Source organism: Mchenga conophoros, linkage group LG17 (assembly GCF_057382185.1).
Source record: "Mchenga conophoros isolate Kocher_MC1m ecotype Shallow Benthic linkage group LG17, M_conophoros_male_GT1.1, whole genome shotgun sequence".
Taxonomy (NCBI): Eukaryota; Metazoa; Chordata; class Actinopteri; order Cichliformes; family Cichlidae; genus Mchenga; species Mchenga conophoros.
The window spans coordinates 24278226-24304016 of record NC_140542.1 but is presented as its reverse complement, the minus strand read 5'-3'; the positions used below and the strand labels follow the sequence as shown (position 1 = coordinate 24304016).

General features: G+C 40.3%; 1 protein-coding gene and 1 long non-coding RNA gene across 3 annotated transcripts in view; one reads left to right on the top strand and one right to left on the bottom strand.

Annotated features, from left to right (window-relative positions):
* Positions 1 to 25791, top strand: part of LOC146555524 (ankyrin repeat- and BTB/POZ domain-containing protein 3-A) — a 283020-nt gene that overhangs the window by 216615 nt on the left and 40614 nt on the right. For both annotated transcript variants that reach the window (XM_085251640.1, XM_085251639.1), the window contains exon 4: positions 23062 to 23214. In XM_085251640.1, the coding sequence (XP_085107766.1) occupies positions 23062 to 23214 (153 nt within the window). The remainder of the gene's footprint in view (positions 1 to 23061; positions 23215 to 25791) is intronic.
* Positions 1447 to 8753, bottom strand: LOC146555525 (uncharacterized). Its single transcript, XR_014889348.1, has 2 exons — positions 8371 to 8753; positions 1447 to 8240 (listed from the first exon to the last, which is right to left on the bottom strand). It is a non-coding gene; the product is annotated as an uncharacterized LOC146555525 (long non-coding RNA).

Sequence of the window (25791 nt, the reverse complement as noted above, 5' to 3'; positions counted from 1 at the left end):
TATATAAATATATGCGGTGGCCCCTAGAGACAAAACACGTACAAACTCCAAAACACATTTCTAGCATGAACTGAACTTCCAAAGCAGAGCTACTAGATCACTTAAATTACACAATTGAAAGCATGTGTGTATTGTTTGTGTATTTATACACAGGCACTCATATATATATTCAAATAATTTAAAAAAAAGTTCATTTACCTGTTATTACCACACACCAAATCCGGTCATTGGTACTTGCTGGCTTGTGTGGCCACAAGATAACAAAGGCTCAACACTGCGCCCAGCATCCTGGAGCACTTCTGTTGTTCTTTTGTACGTGTTTTGAGTTTTTATGTGCTTCTGAGTTTTTATATGCTTCTGAGTTTTTACGTGCTTCGGAGTTTGTACGTGTTTTTACGTGTTTTGGAGTTTTTACGTGTTTTGGAGTTTGTACGTGTTTTTACGTGTTTTGGAGTTTGTACATGCTTCAGAGTTCGTATGTGATTTGAAGTTTGTATGTGCTTTGTCTCTAGGGGCCACCGTAAATATACTTTTATTTATTCACTCCACATAAAATGTAATAAATAAATCATCTAATACAAAAATCAACTATTCACATTTCAAGTTTTAACTATTTACATTTTCAGCTTTTTCCTTTCACAAATTTAAAGTGAAAAGAACACAAAACACTGCAAACCACAACACAATTAAATATAAATTATAATATGAAAACTAAAAGAACATGCATATTCTCTGTCATATGGACCTGCATGAATAAACTTTCTCAATCCTTTATCATCTGCAACTGAAAATAGTTGTGGATGATTACTATACCTTTCTAATGTGACGTTGTTCTCCCTGGCTCTCTTTCTCTCCCTCTGGCTCTGTTCCTGTGCTACTGAGTGTAACTACCGCCCCTCCCCCCTCTGCCCAGCGTAAAGCACAAGGCTCGCGTGCAGAGTGAAGCGGAAAAAAAGTGCGAGAGAGAGGCTGAGAGAAAGAAAAAAAAAAAAAACAACCACGTGACGGCTCGCGATAAGGAGCCGGCTCGCGTCGTTCACGTCAAAGAGCCGGCTCTAAGAGCCATTTCGTTCGCGAACGACCCATCACTAGAAGCAGGCAGGTAAGGAGCTTGGGAAGGCTCTAGACTAACCTTACTGAACCAGCAGTTTGGGATTGCAATGCATAAATATATCTCAGAGCTTCTCAGAAATACTCGGCCTGACCTCAGGAGGTGCAGATAAAATCTGAGGTCTAAGGGTTGGTTTCTCCCCAAATTAGATCCTCACAGCAGCTAAACCACTCATGCATTTGAGTGTGAAGGATATAAAAAAAACAACAACAGCAATAGAATAATATTAAACACAAAGTGAACCCGTCTTCCTTCATTAAATAGGTTCTTTTAGATGTTAAGGAGGAATTGACTTAACCAGGCTGGCGGAGAATGAAGACAACCGGACACCTGCAGCAGATGGGGGAATCAGTGAACTTTTATTGAGACAGAGACAACCTCTCAAAAACAGCTCACATCAAGAGATTCCTAATATTTGCTGTGAGGATGGGTATATATTCTCTAAAACTTACAGGAGGGGGTTGTGAGGAAAGTGCTGCATTAGCAGAAAAACAACTCCATAAAAGGAAAGCGGCCTTGGGTGTTCTTCGCTTGCAGATATCTTTCACTTGCAGGATGAGGCGATCGCTTCTTATCGCTCTCAAGGCCAAAGTCGTGAGCACATTTTTATTACACAGTTGCACAGTAACTTTAAAGCTGAACAATATTTAAAGCTGAATAATGTTTGATCAGATTATATTTTCTTCAAATCCCCCTTTTGACCCATCTTAAATGGGTCAACACACAAAAATAAGTAACATTCAAAGGAACACAGAGACGTGTCGAAGCCTGGCTCGAAAAACTCCTCGGGTCTTATCATTTGTCTTTATATGTATGAGGAGAAAAGAGTCCAGGCACCACCCTGCCCAGGGGTCGGCTGCAAGCAGTCTCGGTTCCCGATGAAAGCAGTAACAGCTGTCCTGCACAAAAGGATACAACGAGTCAGTGCAACCAGGGTAGTGACACAAAATTAACAGTTCCTGTAACTCAGCAATCAAAAAGCATAAGTAATGATAAAAATGTGGAGAGTGCAGAGTATACTATAATAATGAGAGATATAAACGTGAAAATGTGAAAGAATAAATCAACCGTAAAATAAACTCAGAACGGTAACTGCTAAGGACATTCAAAAGTGAATATGGTAAAACTGGAGAGGAAGTGGTGGGCAAGACCCTAGGGGCTACATTTGTCAGATTGGGACTGTCAGAAGGGGGCGAAGCTTTTGAACTTGAAGGTGTCAGAAGTGTCGGGGGCCCTTCACACATCAGGATTATGCCAATGGGAATGAGACCCAGGGCCAGGAAGCAAACAAAGACGCAACATCTTTGCCTGCCTGTCATTTCAGGGGGAAAGGGCCAAGACATGTTTACTTAGCTTGGATGTCGTCTGATAGAGGATGATGGGGCAGAGAAAGGTGGTCCAGTTCCCCCCACCTCGCCAAGGGCGTGTTCTAGGAGTTAAAGAGCAACAACCTGCAATCTGTACCAAAAAATCTTCATAGTCCCACCGGAAAATCATAAGAGTAATAAACGATTCAGCTCAACAGACAAGTATCATGTTCAGGTTTCTCCAATCATTAAATCACTATTATTGCCACAATTTGCTTTATTCACCCTTTGGGCAATGTTATTCCGAGAGAGAGAGAGAGAGAGAGAGAGAGAGAGAGAGAGAGAGAGAGAGAGAGAGAGAGAGAGAGCGCCCCTAATGGCCAGTTAGTGGGCTCTAGGTCAAACTGTCCCCAAATTTGTTATTTGTTATTATTACTTGTTTTCATGTCACTTGTCTGTTTTCTACTGCACCCCTCTCACCAAAGCAAAGCAAACATTAGCAGCACATTGACCGTAGTCAGGCATCCTCATTCCATAGGTGCTATAAAACATTTCCTGTAAAAGAATCACAGTTTTCAAGACAGGGTGTGTCTCCCCCAACACTCTCACCAGAATACAGTGTAATAGCATCCCCAACTCCTAACCCATAAACACCGTTTCTTCACACATCCGCCCAGAAATCCTGTAATAGAAAAACATTAAAACTGTAACCCTGTAGGGAAGAAAATGTAAATGGTAACGCTGCGCAGTTACCTCTGTAAGCAACACAAGACACAAAAATGGCATTTACAGGTTCACTCATCCTCGAATATTTTGTCATCCTTCTACTCCTGTAAAAGAAACCCACATAAATTCATCCACCCTTTTATCCTATCTAGGTGGAGGTGGTTAACCTTGAGTCATGGTCAAGTCTTGTCATCTTTTACCAGTCAGTCCGTTTGTTTTTATTCCCAGTCTTTCATCCATTCATCCGTTCTTTGCTGATAGTGAAACCTGTCGTCGCATCTAGTTTCCACACTCAGCAAAATGACGTCATCTCAAAAAGAAACAAGAACTTGAGTTTGGATTACCTCGCTGAATCCTTTTTTAAACAGGGACTCTCGTTTCTAATTGTCCCCACAAGTGTTTCCTCCAGAACCCATTTCAATGCGGAGAAACTCACTTACAACAATTTTCTCGCCGACGTGTAATGCTTGTAATTTCCGATGTGCAGATCTGCTTAAAGAAAAGATTCACAAACAAAAATCAGTAAACATAAAACAAAATAAAATGAAAAATAACAAAAACAAAATGCAGACGCCCGGGTCTTAGGACTTGTCACTGAATATTCTTCCCATCAATAAAAATACCAACCTAAACCTACACAGAGTCAAATCAACACCACCTCAACCTTTTCATATTCATAAACCTATATGTTTTGCGTTCGTGAAACAAAATTGAACCATTAAGTAAGTTGAGCTCTTGAAATGTTTTAATTCTCTTAATTCTGCCAGTTTATTTCAACACTTATTCAATGACTTTTATTCAACTGCTACTTGGTCACTCGACTTTTACCTGTTCAAATTGCCTAGGGTTCAACAAAGTCTAGATCCCCGTTATCATGAAACTTGAACGGTGTACGATGATTTACTTACAGTAATTTAGAATCATCACTCAACCTAGCTCTACTACTGGCACTGCGTGACTTTTCTCACACTGGAAACCAGAATTTAGTACAGAACTTTAATGCCTCAGGCAATCGCGTTCAAGGGCTGCCCCCCCTTCTCTTCTTCTTTGTCCGTGTGTTCCTCCTTTATTAAATCTCCATCACAATGACGTGGCGCTCTGAAATAAAACTCACACTGTTAATTCCTCGTTTTCACTCTGCACCACTGCTCAGAGTGTTTTCTTTTCTTTTTAGTGTAGAGTGAACAATTAAGTCGAGGCCTTAAGCCCCAGATATCTCGCACGGGCATCATTTTCATAACCAAACCGCTCCGGACTCTGCTCCCCAGACCACACAAATGCCCTCTGGGCTTATTATTATAGCAAATTCTGTATTTGACTTTGTTGTGTGCAGCATTGAGCCTTTGTCAGTAAAGCATTCTTCATTGCAGCAGCTGGAGCATTGTGTGTCACTTCTTAGTAAATTAAATCAACATTTTGATTTTAGTGCATGGGTATGTATCAGTTTTTACTCCCTCAACAAGTGCATAAGTGTTCATGTGTGTGTTTCCCTTCATTCTAAGTAGGCGCATGCAGAAGTGTGTGTTCGTGTGTTGGTATATGTTTGTGTTCATCACCTTCCTGTTCTGTAGTTTAGGTAAACCAGCGGCCTGACGCATGGCCTAGGGTCCTCCCCTCCTCTTTGGGTCTGTTTTCATCCGTTGTTGCAGCTGCCTGCATCTTCTCCTTGTACCTTGACCCTTTTGCTTCCACGGCCTTCTGCAGCTCTGCTGTTCGGCTCTTCTCAGAGGTCAGCATCCTTCTGCTCACCGTCCCTTTTCCTCCGGGCTTAATGCGCGTCTCGTTACAGCTCTGTCAGCTGACGCAGCCTGGGAATTTCCCCCGTGTAGTGAAACGGGCTTTAGGTTTAGTGCTCTCCGTCTCTGCTGCATGAGATCACTCTTTTGCAGCACTGTTGACATCCTCAAGTTGTTGTTGTGAGTCCAGCTGCTGTGGCCTTCAGGGGTCAAAGGGTCAAAGATGGTCGCGGAGAGGGCAACGATGGTAGAGGGGAGGGTAGGAGTCCAGGTCAGCTTCGGCTCTCAGAAAAAACAAAAACAAAACAAAACAGGCGAACAGGAAAATGATGTTGTGTTGGCTGTGCTGTGTTGGCTGTGTTATCCCGAGAGGGGAGAAACAACGAGATCTCGTCTCCCCCCTTTTTTTTGTTTTTGTTTTTTTTTTTTTTTTTTTCACCATATAATCAACTCATAACCCCTCAAGTTGACAGGACAACACAGGTACGTGTTAAAATTCTTAAGATCCTGTTTAGAAACCTAAAAAGGAATTTCCTATCATTCAGTAGTCATTTGTCTTAAACAATCAACAAAAACATGTCCCAAGTCGACCCTTTTAACCACTAAATTTGTCGTGTCCTCACTTAATCCTCAGACCAGTGTCTTTGTCTTTTGACGTTACGTTGTTGTCCTGCAACCCAAAGCGTTTAATTGTCAGTACTGTATAAACTATATCATTTAAAAACAGGTGTATGTTAAGTGTCGCTACTTTAACCTTGCATGTACGTGCACATGTATGTAAGCTGTTTCTTCATTGCATGTATGGGTGCGTCTGTATATGGGTTACTTTAACTTTTTCTCAAACGAGGCATTTCTCTAACACGCACATGTGTCTGTTCCTCACCCTTCTCATATCTTTCTCTGGTTGTGTGTGGTTTTATTTGTTTCAGTGATTTACCAGGAACATCTTTTCCTTTTCTCCATGTCTTCCGCCAGAGGTTAACACTGGTGAGATTCAGGGACACAGCACCCAGAGCAGTTCAGCGAGAAAAACCCGCCTCAAACTACATTCTCTCTTTTTTGTTTTACCGGGAGGGGTGAGGACAACTCTGGTGTCCAGCCGTGAATTTTAGCCAAAGCTTGGCCTGTCTTCTGCTGCCGTACTCAGGCTTCCAGGTTAAGAAAAAACACCTGTATGAAGACACTAAACATACATTTAGTATTTGTATAAATATAACTGCCTAAATCATTGAACTCTTGAGGAGGGTGTATTTCAGAATCAGAATCAAAATCAAAAACTTTATTGTCATTGTCATGAGACCGACGACATTAAGAATGGTCCCTGATCATTGCATCATCCCTAGTAATATCAAATATAAAAAACAATAAAATTCAATCAATAAAATAGATAGAATACTTAAAATACTAAGTATTCCCACCGTCATGCTTCAGACCGTGCATAGATTAACACAAGAGTGGCATGGTGGACATTTTTGTAGTATTCAGATGTGTTATTGCAGTTGGATAACAGCTGTGTTTGAGTCTATTAGTCCTTGCTCTGATTGCCCTGTACCGTCTGCCTTAGGGCAACAGTTCGAACAGGGAGTGGCCAGGATGTGAGGTGTCTTTTATGATGTTTTGGGCCTTTTTAAAACAGTGGGCGTTGTTTGACTCTTTACTAACTTTAAAACCCCACCATAACAATTTCTCACTGACAAACTTCTATGCATCCATTTAAACATGCGAAGCCAGCACAAAATCACACACATACCCCTACAGCAAAGCTTTAACATAACCACAATGCAACTCCTCCCTTAAACGGGAGAAATCACCCTGAATCAACCAACTCTATATAAAACGTCAAACAAAGATAAACCACAAACATTTCTACACTTCTGTGTCTTCCACGCAGCACAATAGGCAGAAAAACACCGATTACTCACAGTCTACAACAAAAGAAAAACCTGCTCTTTTCACAACTCTCACAGCTAAAGTCAAAACTCTTACCCAGTGCCTCTGAAATAATAAAAAATCACCAAATACTCGATTACTCTTTTCACTCGCTCCCTCTCACTCCCTTCTTCCTCATACAGCATACACGCTCGCTCCCGCGGACCCGCTCGGCCCCGCGGGCTCACTCGGCCCCCACCTTTTTCCTCTCACAGAGACAGAGAGAGAGACCCTTTTCCTTTTTTTTTTTTTATTTCTCCAGCACACATACACACACAGAATCCCAACTGAGAGAAAGAGGGAGAGAAGAGAAAAGAGTTGTAGAGAGGAAGTTTTTTAGCAGGAGTTTCAGATCTAACAGATTTATACAACTTATTTACACACACCGGTAATTTATGTTCTATTTATTGATTTTAAAGGAGAATTTGGGCCAGCTGGGTTTCTGCCTCTGATAGGCACTAATCAGCTGGGGCGCTGCTTTAAAGGTGAGTCAGCACTGAAATATCCCTTCAGGTGTTACCAAGCTTCTACCAAACCGGAGTCTGGCGGGTAACCTTGCCTAGAGCTTCCTGATAGGGGTGCTAGTTGGTTGTCACCTTGTTCACACGTCTCATTCACACTTCATACATTACCTGCAGTCACTCATTACCCTCCTTATGTATGTAATAAATGTGTAAAAAAAATTCTATGTGTGGTGTATTATTTTAACCAAAAGAGGAACCTAGTTCCTTTAATTGTGTAATCTGTGAACACGGAGAACCAAACTGTCCTGCCCAGTGTTCCACAGCAAGCATTCAGCGTGTATTTATGTGTGTCCAATATCAAACAGAACATCAAAACATTTAAAACACTAAAATCATCGGGGTTTTAAGAAGAGATCCGTTTTCTCCTATTGATCAAAGGGACCTCTCCTTTTGGACTCCAACCAGTACTTCTCTTTTTTAAGTTTTAGAGGATCTTTTCTAATAAAGTCCTCTGGGCCTTCCTAACCCTTCTGTAGTTTAGAGAATATTACTAAAAAATATTCTCAAGGCCTTTAACCTTTTAATTTGTTTAGAAAGGCGTTACTAATAAACCCTTTCAAGGTCCCAGACCTGCTGAGGTATTTATCCGACACCGGAGAGCAACCCGTCGGCTGCAACCGTGGTCAGACCTCAGTTCACTCTTATCTTTATTCACTTATTCACTTATTTCTTATTCACTTATCTCTTATTCACTTGTCTGATTCTCAACAAGCCTTAAGTAAGCCAGACAATTTTGGTTATGAATTACTAGGAGTTTGGACACTAAGTATTTTTATAATGTTCAATATAGCAGAAATAAAAGGTCTGCTTACCTTGTTTTTGTGTGCACACAGCTTTTGTCCAAACTCCGTTCACTCAGACCACGGCCGATTTCCTCCCATCCGTTCCAGTTGCCCTGGAGCGGATCCTGTTCCGTGACGCCAATTGAAGGATATAAAAAAAACAACAACAGCAATAGAATAATATTAAACACAAAGTGAACCCGTCTTCCTTCATTAAATAGGTTCTTTTAGATGTTAAGGAGGAATTGACTTAACCAGGCTGGCGGAGAATGAAGACAACCGGACACCTGCAGCAGATGGGGGAATCAGTGAACTTTTATTGAGACAGAGACAACCTCTCAAAAACAGCTCACATCAAGAGATTCCTAATATTTGCTGTGAGGATGGGTATATATTCTCTAAAACTTACAGGAGGGGGTTGTGAGGAAAGTGCTGCATTAGCAGAAAAACAACTCCATAAAAGGAAAGCGGCCTTGGGTGTTCTTCGCTTGCAGATATCTTTCACTTGCAGGATGAGGCGATCGCTTCTTATCGCTCTCAAGGCCAAAGTCGTGAGCACATTTTTATTACACAGTTGCACAGTAACTTTAAAGCTGAACAATATTTAAAGCTGAATAATGTTTGATCAGATTATATTTTCTTCAAGTGCTATGCATGTTATTCAAAGTCAACTCATTAAAGTAAAATTCATAGCTAAAAAGTTGGTATTAGATCTCATGGGGCCAGTTTCTTGTCATTTGGTGATTCTAAATTGTCCACAGGTGTGGATGTGAGTGTGAGTGGCTGTCTGTCTCTATGTGTTAGACACGTCCACGTTATATCCAGCCTCTCACCTAGTGTCAGCTGTGATAAGGCTTCAGTCTCTCCTGAGACTTTAAGTTGGATAAGCAGTTGAGAAAATAGATGGCTGGATAGAGTGCAAGTGGCAATCCACTAAAGAAACTTGCTGGGAAAATGGTAAGTTAATGTGGCTTGGGTTTGTCCCTCCATTTTCTTTCCTTTTTAGAATTTGAATGCTCTGTCTACGCTATAACAAGATTAGCACATGGCTTTTATTTCTGCTCTCAGTTGTTTACAAGGATTTACCACTGACTGGTGATAATCTGAACAAAGACAGAGAATATACTGGTTTATTTCCTGGAAAAAACTGATTATGGGTTCAAGAAAACCAGTGATTGTCAGCAACAAACGCAAAAAGAAAGCTTAATATGTCAAAACTTTTAAGTGGAACTCGCCTTGTGATCAATTTTGCACAGTAAAAGAGCTTAAAATGAGCAATAGTTATTCCTCTGCTTCAGTCAGTTAACTATGCTCAGCTATTTAAAAAAAATTCATAGCTATTATTATTTCACAATTATTCCATAACAGCACAATTGTTGCACTTGATTAATACAGTGCTATCTACCTGCTAAAAATGCAAATTGGAGCTTCATCAGTTCTGTGTATGGAGAGGGAAAGAAAACGAGAGACTGAGGAGTATTTTTGTTGTTTGTAACTGTGGTCATACACAGAGAATAATCTACCCGCTGTAACACCAGGACATAAGTGAATGAATATCATCTGAACACGTAAAGTCATGGCCTTTCCACAGCTCTTTATTCTTTTTTTCTAACATCTTTATGATTCTATATCCGTTTCTATATTTGCAAGTTTACTGGGAACAATGTTGTCTAAAACCACCAACATTACACTGGTTTGATGTGAAACTGGTGTATCTGCAATGGGAAAATTAACTTGAAGCAGATACTGTTGTAAACGATGGATTGAGTTTATTAAGCCGTTTAGGTCAGATTTAAGCTAAAGGACCAAGAGTTGTACTTTTATTTTGCATTGTTTAGTCTGATTTGACATTATTTTATTTATCTTTTCCCGTTTTCCCCATCTGTGTTGTTTTACTATTTGGATCTAAAAGAATTTCTATAATGTTACATGTCTCATACTTTTGAATTTAAAAAGAAAAAAGAACATGGAAAGTTTAGGCTCCAGTCCTGCAGGGCTAAAGACGAGTCAGTGATCCCCCGGCAACTTCTATTCACTAGGGAAAAAGGTGCATTCCCAAATTGAATTGGGAGTTGTTGCTTGGGGTTGTTCAGTGAAATTGGTTGCAAAAAGCTTGGTGTACCAAAAAAAAAAACTGTGTTCTCTTTGCCCTTTAGCAGATTGCCACAGTTCAGTTTAATTCAATTTAATTTTATTTACATAGTGCCAATTCACAACAACAGGTAAAGAACCTATAGAGAAAACCCCAACAATCAAACAACCCCCCTATGAGCAAGCGACAGTCGAAAAGAAAAACTTCCTTTTAACAGGAAGAAATCTTTGCCAGAAACAGGCTCAGGGAGGGGCAGCCATCTGATTGGGCGTCACAGGGGATGGCAGGTGCCTTTGTTTTGGTTGGCTGGCAGACAAAAACTTGTATGGAAATGTTAGACAACTACATACAGGGCAGTAGTAAAACTGTGAAGAGTTCAACAGTAGGTTTGTTCTTAAAGTAAAAGATTTGCTTCACTGCTTAAGCCTGGAAGTTGAAAGGGAGCCTTCTCTGTTTCACTACCACCTAGACAGTAGTTGGTTTAGTTGGTGAGTGTTTGCTGCCAAGTTGGAAACTTCCATGCAAACTATGACCAAAGCAACTGCAAGGAGATTTTTGTTGCTGCATTGTATACCTCTTTGCAACCAATTCTACCTAGCATCTGGCAGCAATTCCAGCAACCTAGCAACAAGTGGTTGCCAGGGGGGTGCTGACTAGTCTCTAAGCTTGTGTAACTAGGGTGTTACCAGTAACAGTTGACTAGTAAACTAATAAGATGGACTACAATAGCTTAGCTAATGGTGGTACCTTTTGTCAAAAAATGACATCAGTCTAGTCCAGACAGGTCCTGTGGGGTAGCAACAAACTAAAGGAAACCTAGCACACTCTGATATGCAGTGTTGGGAAGGTTACTTTTAAAATGTATTCCATTACAGAATACAGAATACATGCCCCAAAATGTATTCTGTAACGTATTCCGTTACGTTACTCAATGACAGTAATGTATTCTGAATACTTTGGATTACTTAATATATTATCATGCTTTTTACAACAACGTGAATGTACTATTGCTGTGTGATGTATTACTATTACTGAAGGTCCGCGTCTCCGAACTGTAGTAAAGGGACCTCTGACTAATACGGCGGGGTCCCTGTTGGCTCGTAGCCGAAAAATTGCTTTACTTTGTTGTGTGGGTCAACTTTTCTTGCGAGAGACAGAGAGAGGCGTTGAAAGGCTGCTCCAACGGAACTTATTGTTTCGGAGGAAAACACGAACACGGTGTACAGTCGAGTCTTAATAGCTTACTTACTCGTCAGGCACTCTTCTTGGCTGCAGTGGTTATTATTATATTTACATGCTTCCAGCTCCTGTTGTTGCTCGATGACAACTCGTACTTTTCCACTCCCCTTTTTCTCCCTCTTCGCGCTCACAGACCCATTACGTGTATGGCAGTCCATTCTCCCTGCAGCACGGACTACACTGCCCATGATGCTACATTCTTTAGAGCTATGCTTGTAGCATTCTGCCTGTTAGCTTAGCACAACAACAACAACAACGAAAAGGCGCTCTCTCACCCAGGAAACACACAGTCGCAGAGAGAGAGAGAGAGAGAGAGAGCGTCGCCATGTAACCATGGCAACCGTAAAGCTGCCGCCTGGAACTACAGAACGTAGCTGTCAAACAAAACCCAAACAGTCCTGACCCGCGACAAAATGAAACAGGAAAGTACCGCAGTGTAATCCATTTATTTCAACAAAGTAACTATATTCTGAATACCAGCTTTTTAAACGGTAACTGTAACGGAATACAGTTACTCATATTTTGTATTTTAAATACGTAACGGCTCTACATGTATTCCGTTACTCCCCAACACTGCTGATATGTGATCATTTTAGAGAAAATTTTTTGTCTACGTGTAGAAGCAAATGCTGTTCCTGGTGGCATTTAGGTATTTTCATCCTTTCAACCACATTGCCACTGTCAGTTATACCAGTTAGTGCAAATGTTCCTTGACCCTCGCACAAGTTTTTCGCACCACAAGCGATCTGGTAAGAAGCTGTGTGCTGCTCAGCGCTGACACTTCCCTAGGCCTTGAGCAGATTGATGGGAACCAGAGGGACTTTTCTTGGATGGACGGATGGACAGATATTCAAACATCTTTCTTCCACTCTGCAGAGATAGAAACTCAATCCTGACGACCCCGGGGAGCACTAGGAATGTCAGGCTGAGTGACATGTCAGCAGGTTCAGGCCCCCGGAGAGAAAATTCTCTATTTAGCATTCAACTGAAAGGTTGAAGACAAGTCAAAAAGGGCCTGAAAGACACAGCAGGATGAGAGGAAGACAGAATATGATCAAATGAGATAAGATCATCTTTTTGGGTTATTTTGGGGGAACTTCAGACAAGCTTCAGTGAGGTGAAAAATTACTGCAATGACTTTTACACCTGAGCTTTGAATATTTACCTCATGTAAATTTGCTTTAGAAGAAGAGAAATGTTTCTGCAAGACTTCAATTTTTAAGTTTAGTGGTAAGTAAAAGTAGTGAGAGAGCTGCTTTGATGTATTTGGTAATTTGGAACAGACGTTTACTCTTTTACTCTGGCAGTTCTGGCTGTTGTATGTTGCTGCAGGCCAACTGTCTGCATCGATGGATAACATTTCCCGCAGTGTTTTCATTCCAGACTTGGTCTCTCCTCTTTTTCAAACCTTGCAATGTAAAATACATCTTCCAAAAGCTCAGTGAAAAGGGAGGAGCTCTGCATTGTTGCATTGGTCAGCCAAATGCTAAGCAGAAAGGAAAACCCTCCTTTTTTTAAATGCAGTTCAGTTCCTGGCACACTGTTGGTGTACAGACAAGGAAAGACTGAGTTATGGAATGAGAAACTGATGCACACACAGTGTTGAGTAGTAAAACGTCAGTATCTGAAAGCTGGTGCCTTGATAAAACATGTGCTTACAGCAGATTTACCAGACGCCTGCATAAACAGCAAGCATAGCCATCACTGATGGTTTCTCTCACTTGGGTACGGGGCTCGTGTTGGAAAAAAATTTTTTTCTCTAAGAAATTATAGTTGCTAGAGGGTCATAAGGGAGAAAAGCTCTGAACAGACCTTTACTGATGGACCTACAATATAATTTAACTGACTGTAACATGAAATCAGCCTGTTTAATTTGATGCTTTAAGGTTTCCCAATGTCCATCTGAGACTTCCTCATAGGTTTAAAGGCCTTGAAGGAAAATATCCTGTGTTATTATCATTTAAACTGGGATCTGGTGAGTCAAAATTACATGTAACTCGATCAGTACTAATGATTTCAAGTATCCTGAATAGCTTAGTTTATAAAGAGGATATAAAAGGGTGTATAACTATAAAAAGGAGAAAGCTCGCTAATGAAAACCATGTGAAAGAAATGTTTTTGTAATTGTCTACAAATTACCCACTTCAGAGAGTAAGACACTCCAAAAAGTATATATTAGCCAGGGTTATTCTGTTTGCTCGCTAATGCAGGGTAGAGAAAAGCACCACTTTACAAGCTTGATAGGATAATTATTAGAAATGAGTAGGATGTACATGGAACATGCTGCCAAGAGAAGAAGAGTCTTTTAGATCAGTCCAGTCTGTTCAGTCTTTAACCAAATCTCTTTTTTACAATAATTTATCATTGTGAGGTTGAAGTGGAGAGGACCCAAACCAGGACATGTGGGCAGAAACAAATGAGTCTTTGGCTGAATCACAAAAGGTTACATGAACCAGGAGTCCAGGGAACACAGAACACAAGCAGGGAAATCAATAGTAGGATTTGACAAAGGGAGATGTATGAATATACTCTGGGGAGTAATTATGGATTAGAAATATGAGGCGATAGAGACACAGGTGCATGTGATCCACACAGGTGAAGATAATCAGACAGATGGGAAGTAAAGACTGGAACAAGACACACAAGAAAATCTACAGAAACAAGAAGACTTGATATGACAACAAATACAAGAGAATGGAAACTACAACCACAATTGACCGTGTGCTCAGGCTGCAGAAACCCAAGAAAGAAGAGGAGCAAGGAGAAGAGCCATCATGGAATGACAGGCCCCTGCCTGGTATTTACCACCAGCAGACAGAAGAAGTGGCTAACAATAGGAACAAGAATGACCAAGCCAAGATCTGATTGGACTTCGAGATACAGACAGACAAAGTGGTGATGGCTAACCAACCGGACATAGTGGACAAGCAAAGGAAGACAGCCATAGTGATTGGAAGTTATAGTCAATGACAGCAACATCAGGAAGAAGGAACACGAGAAGCTGGAAAAGTACCAAGGGCTGAGCGAAGATGTGGAGGGTGAAGGTAATAGTGGTCCCAGTGGTAATCAGAGCACTCGGTGAAGTGACTCCCAAGCGAGGCGAGTGTCTCCAGCAGATCCCAGGAACAACATCCAAGATCTCTGTCCAGAAGAGCGCAGTCCTAGGAACAGCAAATATACAGGACCCTCAAGCTCTCAGAGGATCTGTTAGAGACAGTTAGAGGATCCGAGCTAGAAGGATAAATCGCCCGCAGGGATGAGAGAGGAATTTGGTTTTTTTAATAAGTATTTCCCATTGGGATTTTGTTGAGACACCTGGGGGAATTCTAAGTTCTGGATTGGCCTACAAGAATACATCATCCCAGCACACTCTGTAACACATATTGTTTTTAGGATTGTGAATCTTCAAAAATATATAACAATAACATAATTATAAACATATCCCTCATTTTCTTAAAAAAACAAAAAGCTTACACCACAGGAGGTTAAATAAAAGTGGACTGTTGACACTTAGGAAAATATTTCATAAGTGTTATTAATATAAAGTATCCAAATTTAATTCTGCTAACGAAACTAATGGTGAACAATCAATACGTAAAACAACAAACACAGTGGGGGGGGGGGGGGGGGATTTAATGACAAATCATTTTTTATCTTAAACTTTTTGGATAAAATGCTGTTTCTGAAGGAACAAGTAGCAACAACATTTACGCTAACCTATGATTATTGTGTATTAGATGGAACAAAATGCTTTGCTGGAGCTAGTACAATACACAAAAATAAATATATAAAATTATTCAAACAAATCTTGCCCAGAATACCTCTGTTCTGCTCCATTTTCATGGAGAAAACTATGAGTATTAGCTTTGCTCGACAAAGATGCTTTTTTTTTTTTTTTTTTTTTAAATTGAGCCCTCTTCGACACAAGGAAGTGGTTTCACGTCTTGCCTGAGTGAATTTTTCTTTTAAAGAGGCAGCTGAATAGAAAAAAACATTTTTTACCTGTTTTTCCATCTAGGTTTTCTTCTCTGGCTCCAGTGAATGTCCACATGTGGTGTGAAATTAGAGTGACTGGATATCCAAGAGCACTGCCAGCTCACTGAGCATTTCACTATCAGATGTTTCTCCAGAATAGTGCTTTGTGATATAATTTCCACTTTGCACTTATCGGGAATACCTGACTTAATTTTCTGATAGTTTTAACTGGCAGGCAGCTCCTGGGGGAGCACTGTGCTGATTGCTGGAAGATGTGAGGCTTTGTATTTCTATCCTTTAAGAAGGCGATAAGTCTCTGAACAGCACAGCACAATACAGGTGGACTGAAGCACTGACTCTTATTGGTTTCAGGAGGGTGTACTGTGCAATACCTGGGAATGTACTGTACAGCTACTAGGGCTATGCGATATGACCAAAATCTCATATCCCGATATAAGAATTCTATCGTCCCGATAACGATATAAATCACAAAAATGTAACATTTTCTGTAAATTCTGTGAATCTCGGGCAGTTCGACTTGCGGGAAGTGTTTCCAGCTGTGCGTCATGTAGCTGGAGTCGAGTGTTTTAAAAGATGCATGAAGCTAAACATTTTTAGACATAAGTTGTAACGGCCGTCGTTTTCTCTGTGAGTATTTATTACACTGCGTGCTGCGGGGAAAAGCCTGTTCTAACGTTTGAGTCTAAGGTTTATTTTTTAGCACCTGGTGGCTCTTTTTTACTTCTCATCCGTAAATAATCTGCTCTTTCACGTGGTTTAGTTTATTTTGAAAAGTCTCAACAGGATCTTGAGCTTTATTGTGAAAGGTTTATGTGGAACATAAACAAGCGGACACGCGATGGTGTTACCGTCGTTGTTGCTAACCACAACGCATAAAAACAGGCGCTTGTCCGTCTGTAGTGTGGTTATATTAAATATAAGAGAAAGAGAGAACTTAAAAAATTAATATAGCCACTACAGTGACCATCAAAACGATGAAAAAAATATTGCCGTAAACAGTTTATTTTGCGACACTGCGAAACAAACGATAGCGTAAAATGAAACGATGGACGTTTTTATATCGTCATCCCCTAACAGCTACTGTTCACTTTTGTTCAAGTTTTAAATTTAAGTTTCCCATTACATCTTGTGTTTTGAAGTATTTGATGGCTGTGGCTGTGAATGGTTGTCTGTATTTCTCAGTTTTACAAAGAACCCTATTAACCACTTTTAAGGTGTTTCTATGAAAGCCCATGTCACATTATACAGACCAGGAAACATATTCAAGTTTGGCTTATACGCCATGTAAGCCCAGAGGAACATGGGAACTACTCCCTGCCTTGAGTCTGTATACTAAGCTATGCTAATTGCTAATTGGGCTAATACCATGAGAGTGGAATTGCTCATGTAACAACTTTAAGAAGAAAGTAAATTACAGTTATGGTTTAGTTTTAGTTCAAGGCTATGAAGATCTGAGAAGGTCACGAGAACAGATTTGTTTTCAATCCTGTCCATTTTTACTCAGTAAAACATCATTGTGGTAAAACTGAAAATATCTGATGAATGCCTGACCTGAATTTAGCTGCTGTTGGACAGGAGAAATGATTAATAACGGACACAACAACACAAGTCTGTGTTTATGAGGGAGAGATAATAAAAACACACAAGCACACACACATACACACATACTTGTACAGGAAACAAATGATGAAATATGAACTTGTCAGACAGGCGAGACCCATTACTGATGTTGATTAAAGAGGGTAATAAGAGAATTTAGGGAGGTTGTAGCATCTAGATCTCTTTCTGTTCTCCACTCTTAGAGTTATAACTTATGAACATTGACTTGCTGCCTTTTCACATATCAGTAAGGGCATCTTTAATTAGAAAGTTTGTGGCTCTCAGTGTTCAGCTGGAGTCTTTATTACCGTAATTGTCGGGCTATAAGCCGCTACTTTTTGCACAAGCTTTGAACCCTGCGGCTTTTAGTCAGGTGCGGCTTTTCTATGGATTGTCCATGATTTTGTCATATCGTCATATGTTTTGTTTGTTCCGCTGTTGTACGGCACTACGTTGCCTGGCGGATGGACATGTGACCAATGGTCACATGTCCATCCGCCAGGCAACATAGTGCCGTACAAGTAGCGCGAAAAACAAACTTCAAAGTAGCGCTACGCGTTCAGCGGGAGGTGTGGATGACGAGCGGCGATAAACTTGCGAAAAGCAAGTTATGCTCAACTCCACCGGTGGAATCTGACAGCGTGGAAAAGTGTGAAAACATCCATGATCACCAACGGATTTCGAAGGGCTGGACTGCTGCATGATGAAGAGGAGGACACCGCCACGGCCCTTCAGAGGGTGTTCGACTCTGACACTGACAACGAGGATTTCTTTGGTTTTGAAAGTGACAACGAAGGAAAGGAGCTGAGAGTGGATGACGAAGCCACCCTAAGCCTGTTCGTTTCGACACTGGAGAAGAGGACTTTGGTGGTTTTAGTGCGCAGGAAGAAGAGAAAGATGGTGGTGAATGACTGACTTTTCTTCTTGTTAAAGCCGTGTCACTGCACCTGAGCCTAAAAGGTAGGCCGAATCTATTTTTCTGATGTGCTGTAGGTTATTGTTATGTACTACATTTGTTACTCGTTTATGAAGCACAGTACATGTTTCGTACTTGTAATTACTGCTACTTTTACATATACCTAAAAAGTTGTGCAAATATGTACCCATAACTTGTTTTTCAAGATATTAATAAAAGGGGTGTGTCTCCAAACAGCCATCTCTTTCCTGACAATTCCTTTTGTGCATATTCTCTTATATATGATAAGTCAACATTGAAACACCTGCGGCTTTTAGTCAGGTGCGGCTAATGTATGTTTTTTTTTTTGTTTTGTTTTTTTTTTGTTTGTTTTTTTTGCGGCTAATGTATGTACAAAACAGGATTTTCCCCTGATTTTAGCTTGTGCGGCTAATATTCAGGTGCGCTTTGTAGTCCGGGAAATACGGTAAGTGATTTTTTTTTTTTAAATTTGAAAGATGACCAAAGCAAACTGCACATGATGAACCTGACAACGTGCTGATATTATCAGTTTGAAGAGTTAATTTTCACCTGAGAAGATCACATTAGCAATATTATTTAATTTTTATATGATTTATTTTGGAAATGTTAGTAATACGGTAACTTTTACATTTTTGATATATAAATAAATTATGATTGAGTTAGAAGATTTAGAGTTTATATATATATTTTTTGTGTGTTTTTTTTTTATTTCCTTATCCATATTTCCATATTTATTATTTTTGAGCTAGAGTAGCTTTGCATGATTTACAGTTCATAATAATCCTTTTTCTGTTATACTTATTTCCTAGGCATTTGTGAAACAAGCTGTTTCAGCTTCTCCCCCTTCCTCTAAACTCATTTTCTATGGAATGGCTTGAACAGGTTTGAACAGCTGGAGGGAGGAGTTTCTGTGCTCGCAGTCAGAGCCTTTGATTATGGTTGACTCGTCGGTCATCGCTTGCGTGAACTGTGACGTCAACAGGAACCGTCACCAGGGCTGTGACCGGCTTTGAAGTCACAGAGGTTTAGACCTTTTTCAAAATGAGTCAGTAAAAATGTCTCGAATGCCTGTGTGATGCTCCAGATGGCTTTCACACTGCCTCTTATTGGGTTGTGTTTAGGAAGTTAGGCTGATGCGTGACTCATGAGAAATGATAATGGGTTGGTTTGGGCACAAGTAGTGACTCAGAGCAACATTAAGACCAGAGTCATTTAGTTACTTTGTGTGTTATTTTAAATTCAACTTTAAAAAAAAAGTCTTTATTTGGCGTTTTGCTTTATTTGATTGTTTTATACACTCACAACTCTCAACTTTCACATTTCTTTATACACAGTCACTCCTGTAGAAGAAAGAAGTGTACAAATGTAAAGTCTTTTATGGGTTTTGATTGTACTGGATCTCAAGGACCTAGTGTCTTCAGATGTGTATTTAAGGTGCTACACTTTAAATATGACACAAGAGAAAAACTTCTGGCTCTGCCTGTCACCATTTATACTCACTGATTTCCATGCTGTCTTCTTCTGTTCTGTTATATGAGAATCTTTTTTTTTTTTTTGAAACGATGATTTATTGATTTTGTCAGAACAACACGAACAGCAACAAGTCAGCACAGCCAAGCACAAAAAAAAAAAAAAAAAAAAAAAAAAAAAAAAAAAGCAAATGCAGGTATATGAGTTACCAGTACACACGCCTGGGACAAAATATGTAAAGCGTTTCACATTCGAAGTCAAGGGAAACAATAAATAAAAAAAAAAAAAAAAAAAAAAAAAAAAAGGGGGGGGAAAACACAGACATTAATCAGTGTGTTTAAAAACAAACTGCGAGTCCCCTTTATGTAATAGCACAGTAAGGTCATGAGGTAGGTGATCAAGCAGAGGCTGCCATATGCTACAGAATGCATTACAATTGCCCTTTATGATGGCACTGAGGCGCTCCATCGGCAGCACCCTGAGCAGTTCTCTGTACCACTGTGTAACAGTAGGAGGCCGTCTCTGAATCCATTGAAACAGTACACATCGCCTCGCCAAATGTAAAAGTTTACTTAACAAAAGCATCTGTACAGAAGACAGAGAGAGCCCTTCTATAGATAGACCCAGAACGAACAGCATAGGGTTCAGTGGGATCGTTCGGTGGAAAATAGAGCAAAGCTCTATAGCAATATTCTTCCAAAATCTAGTAATTAAAGGACATTGCCATATGCAGTGGTAATAGGTCCCTACAGCCGTATTGCACTTCACACAAAGAGCAGAAATCTGAGGGTGAATTTTATTTAGGAACTCCGGCGTACGCTGTAGTCTATGTAAGATTCTGTACTGGCTTTCCTTTAGTCTGTTACAGGGAAACAATTTCATGGCAGATCTGAAAGTTTTGGACCATGCTTCCGCACCAACCTGAGCTTCGAGGTCGGTTTCCCACCGAGCCCTGGCCTTATCAGTGGTTATAAAGTTCAAAGACAACAATTTCCCATAACAAAGAGAAATAAATTTCTTTTTTGTAGTCATTTCCTCGTTAACTTTGAGAAGAAAGCTTTCAACAGGGTTCAAAACTGGTTGATTGGCTGGAAATTTAAGGGAGTTCACATAATGCCTTACTTGCAGGAATCCAAAGAAGTGTTTCTGTGGTAAATTATACTTAACTTGAACTTGATTAAAGGCCATAAAACTACCCCTTTCGAACAGATCACAAATAAATCTTATACCTTTGGAATACCAATCATCAAATATATTAATGCCAATACCCGGGGGGAAAGCTTTATTCCTAGTTAGAGGCTGCAGTGCACTAGAGAAACCTCTTCTTCCGACGTGGGCAGTAATATTACGCCAAACCTTTAAAGTGGGCATCAAGACGGAATTAGTTCTGACACCAAGAGGGAGGTCCGCCAGGTCAGTGGATAAGAGACTAAGAGGTGAGAGAGGGTCACAGCACCAGGCATCTACCGATGGTTCGCCCCGGTGAAGGAAGGAATGTAACCACCCTGAGATTATTTGTGCATGGCAAGCCCAGTAGTAATATAAAAAGTTAGGCAGTGCCTGACCCCCCTCATCCGTGGGCAGTTGTAAAATCTGTATCTTTAGTCTAGATTTCTTCCCACGCCATATGAATTTAGAAAGACATCCCTCAATCTCTATGAATGTTTTTCTGTTGATCCTGAGAGGCAACATTTGAATGGGGTATAATATTCTGGGTAGCACATTCATCTTGATTAAACTTATTCTACCCGTCCAAGACAGGGGGAGGTCAAACCACCTATTGAGGTCATTCTTGATTGAGGCCACAATCGGCTTGAAGTTCAACTTGTACAACTCCGCTGTGTCTGCGGACACCCTGATACCTAAATATGTGAAACCCGTGGTCGACCACCTGAAAGGGAAATTAGGAGGAGCGTCCCACCTCCCCCCGTCACCCAGTGGCAAAGCTTCAGATTTATCATAATTTATCTTATACCCTGAGAAGAGGCCAAATTGGTTGATTATATGAGAATCTTTATGCTAACGCACTGATATATCAGTAAAATGCTGTATTTGCACTGAACCACAAGTGGGAAAAAAAAGAAACCTGATCTTTTGCCTGGACAGAAATTAAATAGACTTTTAGTTTTAATTTTATTTATATCACACCAGTTTGCAACAGCAGTCCACTCAGGGCATTTTATATTGTAAGGTAAAGACCATAAAATCATAGAAAGTAAACCCCAGTGAGCACAAGACCCCCGTGAGCAAGCAAGTGTCAACAGTGGGAAAGAAAAACTCCAGCAGAGGTAGGCTCAAGGAGGAGCAGCCACCTGCTTTGACTGGTTTGTTGGGCCTAAGTTTCATTATTTGAAATTTTGGCTGTATTTAATATAAAAATCTCCCATCGTTTCTACAAATATGTCAAAAAGTTGAAAAGAAAAACAATTTAAAGCTAAACTAAGTATTTTTTTGTCAGCCTTTTACCAGCATGTATGTGTGTGTGTGTGTGCGTGCGTGCGTGCGTGCGCGCGTGTGTGTGTGTGTGTGTGTGCGTGCGTGCTAGAAATTACAATTTTATGTTTACATATTTTCTTGATGGTATCTCCTTCTGTGTTGAATTAATTTGACGAAATGCTGTGTAGACAGAGAACTCTAACACAAAACACCTGTGTAAACAAACAAACAAAAAAACAATAATGTCATGTTGTATCACACACAGAGCAGACGCCAGCTGCTAGACTCTTAACAACAACCCAAATTACTTTCCCTGTTTAAGTCTCCGTCTTATCAGACTTACAGCCACCTTAGTTTGTAGAATGAACCTCCAAACAAACCTTCATCAGCTAACATCGTTTTCCAGGTTAGGTAGATCATTTCTCTTCAGCTATAACATATTAATCCTTACATTTAGACCTGAAGCAGATCATTTTTTCCAATGGAATATCAGCTCCCTGGTTCTCGTCAAACTATTTGTGCAGTGTGCTAGGTTTGTGACTTTTAAAACAATTTCAGAGGTTTTACTCTTTATGTCATCATTTGAAATTCAAAGGCTGTCAAATTTAAGTTAGCTGGAGGCCAAAAGGTCTCACAGGTTCACATCCCCCATTCCAGACATTGGGATTTAGCTCCTGTGGCCACAGACAGCTGAAAGGAGAGCTCTGAACATCGCTTCAGCTAAAAAGCTCCTACAAAAAGTGCAAATAGCTGTCCATTTATGCACACACAATCAAACAAAAGTGGAGCAGCACACACTTTTTTTATAACTTGGCTTAAATCTGCTTTAAACTAGTGCCAGACTGCCTGCTGACTCAGTGTCAGAAAAACAACCCATGCACGTAAGGAAGCTGCAGTAGTCACTTCGGTCCAGTTAGACGGCAGTGTGATTCATGCTCTTCTGTTCCATTAACAGCACAGAGTTTATCCTTCACTTACAGCTGCACAGATTTGACTTTTCTTTCTGTCACACACATAACTGCCCCTCCAGCCATCTAGGAAAAATAAGCATTTATGGAATTTCCCCAAAAGACTCTTTTGTTTTTCTCATAAATAATTAAAACTAAATGTGAGTCTTCATGTATTCTGACTTAATTAAGATATTAAACAGTAGCACATGAACCTGTTTTCTCCGCAGGCCGTTCCTGGTGCTGCCCCCGCTGATGGAGTGGATCCGGGTGGCGGTTGCTCACACTGAACATCGACGGAGCTTCTCTGTGGACAGTGACGATGTGAGGCAGGCTGCCAGGCTGCTGTTGCCCGGCGTGGACTGTGAACCCCGACAAATCAAGTAAGAATACGATGTCAATAACATTTACTGCACAAACCTGCTGGAGAATGAAGCTCAGTGTCATCCATTTATGAAACCTGTAAGCCTGCACATGCACGTTCAGTCAGCAGATGCTGCATTAGCATAAACTTCAACCAAGTCTCGTATACCAAACACAAGAATGACTTGCAACAATCACTCACACTTTATTTTAACAGAATCTCATCCACAGTGTTAGAACATGTAGATGAATATGGAGACATGATCAGCAGTTACTTGCACATTTGCTTTCTGATTACAGATTTGAGGTCAGCTGTTTACATGTAACCTGACTTATTACATGGTGTTTACATCAGACAAAACATTTTAAGAGAGCAGTTTGACTTGAACAGACCTGATCAATATGTCATCATCCATTCATCCTCCTCAGTGTCCATCTTTGTATATCGAACAGCTTTTCAGTAGAATAGTTGCGATTATTTTATTTTTCATTATTGAAAGGTGTGTTTTGCGATCACCCTCTACGGAATTTAACAAAAACTGTCACCACCAGGGGGCAGAGTTTCATAAGCACGGTGCTGTTTTCCTTTTCTTTTTCATGCTGTGTCTTTCCACCTTTTGCTGTCTCCTTTGGAAAGCAGGAATGTGCTGCTTTGCTACAGACAGGGGAAACACTGGTTCTATATCACCACACGGACAAAACATTATTACAACCGTGTGCAATGACACTGCAGTCCTGTTGCCCATGAAATGGTTGCTTTGAAGACGTGGACCCGCTTTGCAACTACCTGACGTCAGTTGGCAACTTCAAACAACTCAGTCTGCTGTAGGTCTGTCAGTTTGGCTGGCAAATACATGCACTTTATCTATGACAATACAGCAATTAATGGATAAATCCCCACACGTAAATTCATTTTAACTCTTATATTGTGCAATGAAGCCATTTTGTCTACAGCTTTATATAAATAAGCAGCATTTAGGGATATCTAACTGACTTTTATCATCCCTTGACTTTTCCACCATTACCTGCAGGTTTACACGAGTGGCAAATTTAGTGAAGTCCTTCAGCAGCTGTTTGATGGCTTCCCATAAAAATTACAGGACACATACGATCGTAACTCCACAGACTGCGTATAAAAGATGGAAATAGATATTCATCACTAATTGGTCATTGTAGACTATGATTATGAAACCTCAGCACAAGCATTTTGACCATCATAATCATGTTTTTTTGTTATTGTTGTTGTTTTTTGGGTGGGGGGTAACCAGATGTGGCTGAACTATCTTACAAGGAAAGTTACTAATCAGTGGAAAGAAGCTTGCTCATTAAATGTTAACCAAAACTGGAGCACAGATTCTTGGATTCGGTTTTAAACCATATTTTTTAGATAATTACAATTAAATGGTTTAAGGGGCACAAACATAGATTAGAGGACCTCTGTGATGAATAGCAACCAGCCACACCCCAATTACACATGACTTTAGCCCTTTAATACAATTTAATTTGTGTGAGTTTATTCATTAAGTTAATTTTTTATTTAATCTTAAAATGGGAATCTGTGGGGATCGTCATACATTTAAAGCTGGGCTGCAGTTTTTGACACTTTTGCATTGGCTTCATTGTTTTCACCCACTGCGGTTGTTGCTGAGTGGAGCGTAAAGACTGACTAGGGATGGCAAGGACAGCCGGGAGAAAATATGGAGCCAAACTAAACAAATGAGTGTGATTAATGGAATAATGTGGGGATTATAGACAAAAAGCGTGCGCCGGCCTTTAGTTCACAGGAGCACACCCTGTATTGTTTTATTATTAATGACAACATTAACAACATGTTAACATTTCATCGTAGCCCCACAGTGAACTGAATTTCGCCTCGCACTGTAAAATTTAAAAGCTTTTTCATGAGGCTTGTCAGTTGCTAAACGAACTGTGTTTGTCCTTCTTTCTTGGACAGCAGTAACCTATAAATCTTCTCTCTGTATTTGTTTCTGACTCACTCACAGTCTCGCCTCGCTCGCCCTCTCTTTCTTCCCTCATTTGCAAACACTCCACAGCGGTTACAAAGCCGTGCACCATATTTACCTCGTCGCCGCTTACTCTGTAATCTTTCTGTAATTTGTCACAGAGTCACCGGGTTAAGAGTCTTTTCACTTTTCATGTATTTGTAAAGAACTAATAAATGAACTACTTCGAGGTGCCAATTAATGCATCTCTTTGCATATGTCAGATTTAACTGTCATGTATATGTAGACCAACATCCGGCAAAGGTTTCTCTGTGGAAACTGCAGTTGTGACAGATGCTTGGATTAAGAGGCTTTACGGGGGACGTGAGTGGGTAATAATGAGTCACAGCAGAAGCCTTACCTGGAGAGAAGCTGCTTAAGAAAAGTACTGAACCAGAAGCAATCAAAGAGAAGTGAGTGTTGACAAACTCAGATATTAAGGAACTGACTTTCAAATTGAAGCAGATCAGTACTTATAAAGTTGCAAGTTTGTTTCCTGATAAGGAGAATTTGAGTTATGAAAGCCTGATCAGCAATCGTTTTCAGCTTCCCTCAGCATGCCGTGGAGATGTATGTGCTCGGATCTCAAAATCC